The sequence below is a fragment of the Momordica charantia genome (assembly GCF_013281855.1).
Source record: "Momordica charantia cultivar OHB3-1 chromosome 2 unlocalized genomic scaffold, Mcharantia_2.0 BLBB01000002.1, whole genome shotgun sequence".
NCBI classification, from domain to species: Eukaryota; Viridiplantae; Streptophyta; class Magnoliopsida; order Cucurbitales; family Cucurbitaceae; genus Momordica; species Momordica charantia.
In genome coordinates this window covers 20,896,896-20,907,917 of record NW_028275160.1, presented here as the reverse complement: position 1 = coordinate 20,907,917, position 11,022 = coordinate 20,896,896, and the positions used below count along the sequence as shown (strand labels likewise).

The 11,022-nt window shown below is 30.2% G+C and overlaps 1 protein-coding gene across 1 annotated transcript; it reads right to left on the bottom strand.

Moving 5' to 3' along the window:
* Positions 1-730: 730 nt before the first annotated feature.
* LOC111023822 (uncharacterized) lies at positions 731-2,591 on the bottom strand. The gene is made up of 5 exons (XM_022301301.1): positions 2,325-2,591; positions 2,062-2,225; positions 1,598-1,985; positions 1,133-1,227; positions 731-830 (listed from the first exon to the last, which is right to left on the bottom strand). The coding sequence occupies exons 1-5, from the start codon at positions 2,589-2,591 to the stop codon at positions 731-733; spliced, it is 1,014 nt and encodes a 337-aa protein (XP_022156993.1).
* Between the last annotated feature and the right edge of the window lie 8,431 nt (positions 2,592-11,022).

The following is an 11,022-nucleotide window of genomic DNA, read 5'->3' as shown; positions in this document are numbered from 1 at the left end:
CGGATTTTGTTGGCTAAAAAATCTCTTTTCAATATATATATTAAATTAATTAATTTCGTATATCTATGTGTAGGTGTGCAATATGATTTCTTTTGCTTTTTTGATTGTTTGCCATAAGAAAAAGAAAACGAAAAAAGAAATTGAACAGCAGCCAACAATAAACTTTTTTTTTTTTTGGTAAACAAAAGGTTGAGAAATTCTGACCGTGAAGAAGATATGTAACGTTTTGACACAATTATAATAATTTTGGGTGAAGAAAATACATAAAATGTTGATTGTAGCATGTAATTACAGATTGTTAACATATATTTTTAAATTGTTATTTTTTAATATTCTTAAACTAAAGAACTTGTGTATTTTGACCTTCACATCAAATCCAAATATTTTAAAATTTTCGTATGTGAAAAATAAACCTTTTTCCAAGTTGAAATAAAGAACGTAGAATGAAAATGTTATCGAATACAATATAATTCTTTTATCTAATTAAACATCTACAAAAATAAGAAAAGAATGTCTTTCATGACATGGCACAACCAAAATAAGTAAGCTCTTTTTTTGTTCAGATCTGATTTTTTCTTTTTAATATGGATCCGATTTTATTTTAATTTAATATGAGTCGATCTTTCTTTCTAATAATGAATAAATAAAAAATATTACAATTTAGTTAAATCCAAAATGAAAATAAATTTGAAACGAATAGATATAAACTTGGAGAGGAAATAATCAACGGTTAAGGGTGCCTGGTGGTGCCACTAATCTTTTTATAATCATGCCAACCTAATTCACTTAGCTTCCCAAATCTGCTTTCGTAATACTCAACAAGCTCCATCCTGAAAGTTTGCAAAATAATAATAATAAATATCTCAATGTTTAAATTTCATCTTAAACCTTCAATTTTCCCTTTTTAATCTTATGATATATACTTATGATTTGCTCATTCATCCAACCCAAAGTGCAATTAACAGTAAAGAATGAAATAGCTTTCCATACATATAAAGTTAAGGAAACCACTAAAAAATTATTTGAAAATTTAAAATATAATACAAATTAGAGTAAGAATAAAAGTTTAAAAATTGAAAAAAAAAATTAGTTATTTTTTAAAGAATGTGGAGAGTAGAGTATATGGACGTACCAATAGGCCAAGCATTGAAAAGGAGCGTACTTGTCGTAAACATCTTTAACAGCTTCCTCCGCTGTCTTCATGTTGCAATCTTGCCTTCCATGTACCTTTTTGGTTAACCCAACAACAACAATAATTTATTTAAAGAAAATCATATTATATTGTAATAATTTTATTTATTTTGTAATTTTGACTAATATCGTTAAAGATTAGTAGAGGCTTGGATAATTGCACAATGTCCAAGTAGAAATCATTATAAATGGGAAGGAAATAACAATGCTGTGGTTCGAGGACAAGACATCCCTCTAAGTTATAATCTTAAAAATGAAAAAACCACCATTCAATCAAAAGCTTAATCTGATGGGTTGGATAAATTTAATTTATGAATTCTCCATGAATATTAAGTAAGAAAAGAGAAAAAAAATTATAACTTAACTCAATAATAATTGACACTTTTATCAACAAAAAAGGACGTACCTGTTTCAAATGTCTTATGGTTTCAGTATCGATCGGGAGTCGATCGTAGAGTCCGAGGCACATGAACACATTGGCGGTTGTAAAAGGACCAAAGCCTTTGATTTTAGGAAAGGAAAGAGCTCGTTCAATCTTTTGCAAATCGATTTTGCCATTTTGAACCCTTTGAGCGAGGTCAATGATGTAAACTGCTCTGTAACCAATAAAATGTTTCTGCAACAACAAAACGCTCATTCTACAAAGTTCTGCCGCAGTTGGAAAATTCCCTCCCTCCAATTCGCATTCTCCTTTGCCTTTCCGTTTTCTTTTCTTGCCATCAGTAATTGGGCCTCGGCCCAGTTTGGCCTGTAGCTCACACAACTGTCCAGCCATTGCCAATGTCCTTCTCCACCTGAGCATTCCAATTATTTCTATATTTTATTTATATTTATAGAAATTATTAGTTAAAGAAAAGTAAAATTACTCACGTGGCATTGCATAGAAGGATGGACTTCACTGCGTCTTCAAACAGAGTGGGAGAACGAAAGAGTCGACCAAACCCAATCTCTTTGGCTTTCGCATGCAAATTTTGGAAATTTCTAATGTTTTCTTCATCCCTTTCTGTAATCCTAAGCATTCGAGTGACTTGGTCCTACAAACACAAACCAATAACCAAAAAAGTTTTTAAATGGTTAATTCGATTCCAGGTTAATATAGAATGAACAATGTTTAGGTATAGTAGCATAATTACCAATATAGCCTGGCGATCGAGAGGGGAGAAAGATGGGGAGGAATGGATTTGAATGTTGAGGAGATGAGAAGAAGGTTGAGAAATAGAGACGAGAACAGAAGTGGTGGAATCAGCGAGTCGAAGTGGACGCTGCAGAGTTTTGGAAGAAGGAATCCATTTGTTTGGAGGCATCATGAAAAATCCATGATTGCAAACTGCTCTTTCCAGATCAAAACCGCTCGTTGTTTCTCCCAAATTCAAATCAATCATCCTCCTACTCCTTCTCATTTTTCTTTTACTTCAATCCTACCAATGCCAATGCCTACACACGATATATTAATATATAATTCTTACATTTCATTTATGGGTATGTTTTCTATATAGATATGGAATAACTTTGCATTTCCATTGCTTACCATAATGCTAACGCTCTACATATGGAATAACTTCACACCTCCTAATTTCCATGTATCCATTTTTTTCATATTATAATATAATTCATTTCAATTTTTACATTTCAAATTTAACTTTTTTTTAGTACAACTAAGAGGGAGGAATTTGAACTAATGACCTCTTGTTACATGTGTTAATTAACTTTAAGATGAAAAAATTCTCTCTCTATATATATTTTTAATATACTATAACATACTTATAGTAAAACTTCTAAAAAGAAAAATAGTATAGCTAACTTTTTGAAAATAAAAAGACCGAAGAAGGCCTTATAATTCTATAGATTTGTTGAATTGAAGGGAAAAATAAAAAAGCTTAAAATTCCTTAAAGAAATTTTTAAGATTGTCTTAAAATTGATGTCATGGTAAAAAAATTACTATAATGTGGTTTTAATTCTATAAAACTACTGTTTTTTTTTTTATATTATTTTATGAAATTACTATTACTTTATATTTTATTTGAAAACATTCGAATTAAATTTCCCCTCTTGTACTGTCAAAAAAAAAAAAAAAAAAAAACTCCCAAAATAACAACCAAATATTCTCGAATTAGTTATTAAAAAATATATCATGGAAGGAGAACATATTTAATTTGGCAGCATCAAATATTTACAACTATATACAATTCAATTATTTTATTTTATTTTATCAATCTTTTTCATAATTGCGCATGATTTGGTTTGCAATGTTTGATTTAGTTTTTTTTTTTCCATTTTGATTTAGATTTGATTCATTCCTTTTTTTTTCTTTTCTGAATGATTCGTTCCTTATTTATCTTTTACAATAAATCTCAATTTTTCAATTTATTCATTTATACTTTTTTTAGGAAAGTTATTCATTTAAAATTATAGTTTAGTTTAGGGTATTTTCTAATTATTCATTTATAATTTTTTTTAGAAAAATTACTCGTTTATAATTATAGTTTAGTTTAGGGTTTAAATAAATATCAATCTTTGTACTAAAAATAATAATAATAATAATAAATCTCAATTTAGTCTTTACTTCAAATTTATGGATTTCAAAATTTTAGTGCGTCAAAAATTGTTGTTTTTTCCAAAATTTATATAATTGTGAAAAAGTATATTTCTTAATAAAAAAATTGAAAATCAAACGCACATATTTTTTTAAAGTTGAAATAATGAAACACAAAATGAAAGGTATGGAATGCTGACTCTCAAATTTTCGTTATTTTAAACTCTCAGTTCATCTTTTCATAGTTAAACTATTTAACGCATATATATTCCTGATTAAAAGGTTGTGAGTTATTCGAATTCACACTCCCACATGTTGTTGTACTCAAAAGAAAAAAAAAACTCATCTTTTTAAATATATAATATAATTCTTTAATCTCATTAAAAATCCACAAAAGTTAAAAAGGGAAAAACATATCACAAGAAATAGCAGAATAAATAAGCACATTTTATATTTTTTAAAATATAGTTCCTATTTGATTTTAATTTAACATGGTTTGCTCTTTTCATTTCATGAATGAATAAAGTAAAAGTGTTACAACTTAAATAATCCAAAATGTAGAAATAAAATTGACATCATGCCAATTCAATTCACTTATCTTTACAAATCTGCTCCTAATAACACTCAATAAGCTCCAACATGAAAGTTCAAACCTCAAAAAAAACAATAAAAACAAAAAAAAACAAAAAAACAAAAAACAAACCAATTTTTATCCTAATCCTTAAAATTTTAATTTTATTCAAATTAAAAATGTTAATCTTCATACATTGTTTTGACATATAATTAAAAGCATATGACATTTTCACAATTATATATATATATATTTTAAATTGTTTATTTTATCTTATTATATGATCGTGCACGAGGAAAGAATATTGTAAATTACCATATCAATTTTGAGTTTCCATTGATGAGAAAGTACAGCCATAAAAAAAATATAAGAAAAACAAAAGTAATTGAATGGATATAATTTAGGTAGTCAAAGGGATAGAAATAGAAAATAGAAGATTTAATTATGGAAATAAGAATATAATAATACAATGATCAAATTTATACGGAATTACTCCCACACTCCATTTTTGGTGGAATTCAAAAAACAAAAAGGTAAGAATAGGAATTGGATATATATGGATGGAATTTTTTATTTCTTTTTATTTTTGAAAAGATATATGGATGGAATTAATTTGTATATTTATATGGGCAAAATTAAATGGTCGCCTTTCCAAAAACAAAAAAAAAAAACAAAAAATAATACAAAACAAAAAAGCACTCGTACATGTGACATAACCATTGCTGCTCCGAGGCTGAAGCATTCTGAACTAACAACTCAAATATTGATTGTCAAATAATAATAATAATAAAATAAAAATAAATAACTAAAATATCTTAGGCTAGGTTGGTTGGATAGACTCGTTTGATAACCATTTTAGTTTTTGGCTTTTGATTTTTTTTATGTTTAGTTTTTGGTTTTTCGTTTTCTGTTTAAAAAAAAATCATATATGCTTGATAACTATTTTTTGTTTTTTGTTTTTAAAAAACAAAAAGCCAAAACATGTTTGGTAACCATTTTTTGTTTTTTGTTTTTAAAAAGTTAGAAAATTGAAAATACTATTAGAGAGAGAAAATTTTATGTAGAGTAGAGTCAACAATGGTGTGGGTGCGAGTGAGGATGCTCTCCCTCATTCTCGGGCTCGTGAAAATTTTTAGTCTCCGTCTCCATCTCGTTCTTGGGTCCAAGAGATGTTCTCGAGAAAAATTATCAGTTTTATAATTGTTTTTAATTATTTTTAGAATTCAAATATAAAAAAGTGTAATAAATATATATTAATTATTTAAAAAATAGAATCGGGGACGGGAAGAGGGTCAGGACATGCATTTTCTATTTTTGGGACCCCTGCAAAAATCTTTGTCTTCCCCTAATGTAAAGACATGAAAATAGAGATGTAAATAAACTTTTAGAAGATAAATTTTAGAGACATAAATAAAAATATTTAGAAAAAAAATAGTTAAAGAAAAGTTAAAGACAAAAAGAGAAAAATTTTGCAAAAAAATATAATTGAGGGAAAAATATATGTTAAAGAAAAAAAATAAATTACAAACAAAGAGAAAATTGATAGTGGAAACAAATTTAGAGATCAAAACAACATTCAAAATATAAATTTTATAGAAAATAAATAAATATACAGATAAATAAAAATTACAGTGAAAGAAAATTAAATGAAAAAATAAAATATAATTTTTAGAGAAAAAAATAGATTACGAAGAAAAATAAAAGTTATAAAATATAAAATTTTAGAGAAAAAAAAGTCAGGAAAAATTTTAAATTTTTATGGAGAAAAATGAAACTGGTATGTTAGACAAAAAAATACATAAAAATTTGGAGCGAGACAAATACAATAAATATTCAAAATATGAAAATTTTAGAGAGACAAAAATAAAGTTTGTAGAGAGAAATTTAGAAATAAAAAAATTTTAGAGTGAAAAATAAATTTTTTAGACATAAATATGAGAAAGAAAAAAAAAGTCGAGTAAATGATATTTTTAAAAACAAAAACCTGTTTTTAAAATCTACATTTTTTTAAAATTTACATAGAATTTGAAAATGATTTTTTAAACAGAAAATTAAATCGGTTATCAAACAATCCTGTTTTTTAAAAAACTAAAAACCAAAAACCAAAAACGAAATGGTTATCAAACGTGTCCTTATTTTTTGGTTTTTGGTTTTTAGTTTTTTAACAATAGATGAATTCAATTTTTTTTAAACCATTTTGAAATTATATGTAATTCAAAAGAAAACCAAATGAGGCCCTTAGGACCGGTTTGATAACCATTTTAGTTTTTCGTTTTTGGTTTTTCTTGTTTTTAGTTTTTGGTTTTTGGTTTTCTGTTTTTTTAAAAAAAAACCATATATGTTTGATAACCTTTTATAACTTCTAATACATATTAGAGAGAGAAAATTTTATATAGAGTAGAAATGACAATGGTGTGGGTGCGAGTGAGGATGCTCTCTCCATTCTCGTGCTCGTGAAAATTTTTAGTCTCCGTCTCCACCTCGTTCTTGGGTCCGAGAGATGTTCTCAAGAAAAATTATCGGTTTTATAATTGTTTTTAATTATTTTTAGAATTTAAGTATAAAAAAAGTGTAATAAATACATATTAATTATTTAAAAAATGAAATTGGGACAAGGACGGGGACAGGGTCGGGACATACATTTCCTAATTTTGGGACCTGCGGAAATTTATCAAAAAGTAAAGTTGGGAGGAAGAGATGTTAAAGAAAAAAAAAGAAATTATAAAGAAAGAGAAAAAATATGGTGGAAACAAATTTAGAGATAAAAACAAGATTCAAACTATAATTTTTTAGAGAAAATAAATAAATACAAAGACAAATAAAAGTTACCATGAAAGAAAATTGAACGAGAAAATAAAATATAATTTTTCAGAAGAAAAAATAGATTACGAAGAGAGAAAAGTTATAAAAGATGAAATTTTAGAGAGAAAACTGTTAGAAAAATATTAAATTTTTAGAAAGAGAAAAATAAGCTTGGTAAAGAGAAATTTAGAAATAAAAAACTTTTAGAGTGAGAAATAATTTTTTAGAGATAAATATGAGAAAGAAAAAAATTAAAGATTAAAAGGGCAAAAAAACAGATTTTTGAAAAACAAAACCTGTTTTTGAAAACTATTTTTTTTTTTGTTTTTGAAATTTACATGGAATTTCAAAATGATTTTGGAAAAACAAAAACAGAAAATTGAATTGGTGATCCAACCTGTTTTTTAACAACTAAAACCAAAAACCAAAAACAAAACGGGTTCTGTTTTTGGTTTTTGATTTTTAGTTTTTTAACAATGGGATAAATTCAATTTTCCTTTTTTTCTTTTTTTTTAAAGAATCATTTTGAAATTATATGTAATTCAAAAGAAAAAAAAAATAGTTTTTAGAAACAAGTATCTATTTCTCAAAGTCTCAACTTTTTTTTTGTTGTCATATTTATCTCTAAAAAATTTCCTTCTCATTCTAAAATCTTTTTCCTTTTAAATTTTTCTCTACATAATTTATTTTTCTCTCTAAATTTTGAATATTTATTATTGATAATTTATTTTCTCTCTCTAAATTTTGAATATTTATTATTATTTATCTATCTCCAAATTTTTCATCTCTATGTATTTTTTAAAATTTTTTTCTAACAGATCAGTTTCATCTGTCTTTAAAAATTTAATATTTTTTGGAATTTTTTTTCTTTGAAATTTCGTCTTTTATAATTTTCTTTCACGTCCTAATCTAAATTTGGATTAACCAATATATATTTTTTCATATATACATATATATATATATATTCAAAAATTTGGTCTGACTTGTGAGTGTTTAAAGACCTGGATATTATGTTGTCCCAAAAAGAGAGAGAGAGAGAATTTTACGAATTAATTTTACGAAAATTATGAGTTATTTTAAATTATAATTAATAGGGAAATTTTAGAAGTGTTATAACTTAATCTCCCACCACCGTATAAAGAAATTTTCCTTACTTTACTCCCAACCTTTTCCTCGCCAAAATTCAATCTTCTATTATTCTCATAGATTTTTTTAGTAAATGTTATTTAATAATCAATGGGAAGGTGAATAGCAAGATTACGTGAATTATATTATTGTATTAGCATTGGTGGCGACATTGAATTGCTAAGGAGGGGGAGTCGACGTGAAGATGAAGGTGAAACACGTGAGAGTGAAACAAGATGAAGGTGGAACACGTGAGAGCGAAAGAAGAAATAATGTGTAACTAAGGTTTAAGTCTTTCTTTTCTATATTTTATTTTATTTGATAAAATTGTCTGAATGATTGGACTATGGTAGATAACATTGTTGAGTTTTTCTTTAGCATTTCCTAATTTAAATTATTTAAATAAATATATTTAATTTAATTAATTTTATAAATGATATTTGGATTTAATTAATAACATATACATTTACAATTATAAACGTTTAATTTAATCTTAAAATTAATCTTCAATTTTTTACTTGCGTTAACCCACTCATTCACTTTCTCCATCTCTCTCCACTATTTTCTCTCAATTTTTTTTCTCAAAAATTATTGATGATTATTTTTATTATTTTAACAAGGCCAAAAGTAAGAATATAAATAGTTTATCTTTTAAAAAAAATAAAGATGTTGACGGCAAATTCCAGGTGAGGCCACGTGTCCCTCAGACAAACAGCTCCGTCGAAGAATAGAGAGACATGCAATCAAAGAACTTGACGCTGGTGCGGTGTCTCGCCTAAAACACTCGACGATCAAGTCAGTAATCGGAATAAGGAATAGGAGGAAGACACTTTAAGTGTGAGCGACAAGTATTTCACTTACTTGATGAAGGTGAGGATCCTTCCTTATATAGGTTTGAGTGGCCAACAAGAAAGGACGACGGTTGAAAATGGCACGGAAGTGTCGCACGGTAGGGCCTGCCATGGATGTACGCTCCCGACAACTGGCGGGTGGCACCACCGTCTGTGGCTCAAAGGCTTGTCCCCTGCCACTGGAAGGCATGCCACATGTACCAGCATCGCGCGTCTTTTGCCACCACTACATACAGTGTGTAACAAAATATGGTCTAGTGCTCTTTCCTGAATGGACATGTGTCCTGCTCGACAATACCACCATGTGGTACATAACTCCATGTGGTCCCACGTCCGTTAAAGATGGACACGCGTCCTGCTCGATTTTTTACCCCTAACAGTCAGCCCTCTTTCAGGGCTGGGTCGCTTGTCAGCTAGTGGACTAGGTTCGAAAGTGTTGGAGTGAGGTACGACGCGTGCAGTCCAAGCATGTGTCTTTAAGGGCTTCGAATCAGGGAAGTGGGACCCACAACGCGTAGCAGTTATGACGACTAGACGTCAGCCTGTACGACTGCATTTATGGGGGGACACATATCCATTATTGTTTGGTGGGTGGTCGCATCCTTCACGCGGTACGTGAAGCGATGGAGTTGGCGGTCGCAATTCCCCATGTCGTTGGGATTCGAAGCGATGGCTTAATGACCTTTAAATTCACCTAGAGTGGGATGATGATTACCCTTCTTGCACTTTCTACGCCTTCAGCATTCTCCGTTGCTACCCCTCTCCTTAGTTTCCATGGCCAATTGCTTGGCAGTGAACCATGTTCCATTGCAGGCGATGGAGCAAGATCTCTCGGAACTTCGTTCCAAGTACCGAATCCCATACTACGTTCTCATGTGTCTCCTCACAGAGGAGGAGAGGATTGACAATCCTCCTCTTGGGTGGGTGAGCTTTTACTTGGAGATGTTTTGGAATGGAATTAGGCTTCCAGTTTCTTTGTTTGTCTAATCTTTCTTGACCTTCGCAAGCATAACTTCGACGCAACCGGCTCCCAATGCGTGAGGAATTTTGATGGCACTAGCCATCCTTTGGCTGGAGTTAAGCGGAGGTGAGAAGATGACCTTGACTCTACTATCCACCCTCACCTTAATAAAGTCGATTAAGAGGTTCCCGGGTTCTACAGTTTGGGTTCTCGTTGTGGGATGCTCTTCAACAACCCATCCTCAAATAAGCATTGGAAGGACCACTGGTTCTTCGTCAGCGATTAGTGGTGACTCATTTGTTGGGCGTGTAACCAGTCATTTTAGGAAGAACGGTAGGTGATTTCACATTCTCCTTTCTATTTTTCCTTCGTGGTTCTAAGATCCAGGTTCTTTTTTTACAGTGTTCCCGAGTGGGGGGCTACCCCTTTCATCCGAGTCGGAAGGTGTACTGCAGAAGATCCTAGCGATTCCTTGGGATGATATGGTCCCTACGCTTATAGCCACAGGCGAGAGGCTAGTGTGCTATCACCTAGTGGGAGATCCCAATGGGCCGATTAGGGGTAGCGATGATTGTCCGAACCCTGTTGGGGCCTCGCCAGGTATTAGTGTCATTGACCCTCTCTCGTGGAATACAAATTCGTAGTTCGTCTCCTTACCCAAATATTTGCGCAGGTCTGGTGAGACCACCATCAGTTCGGTCTACTGGGTGTGGACTCGTCATCCGCCCTCTTCTTCGGATCAGGCAAGCTTCCCCTAGCGGTTTTGACAGTAGTGGGAGTGCCGCTTCCACTACTGTCGAGACTTGTGGCGAAAGTCTACACACAAAGGGAAGGGGTGGACTATGAAGAAACCTTCTCCCCTATAGCTATGCTCAAGTCCATAAGGATACTTTTGTCCATTGCCACATATTATGACTATGAGATTTGGCAAATGAACGTCAAGACTGCCTTTCTGAATGGTAATCCCGAAGAAAGTATTTATATATA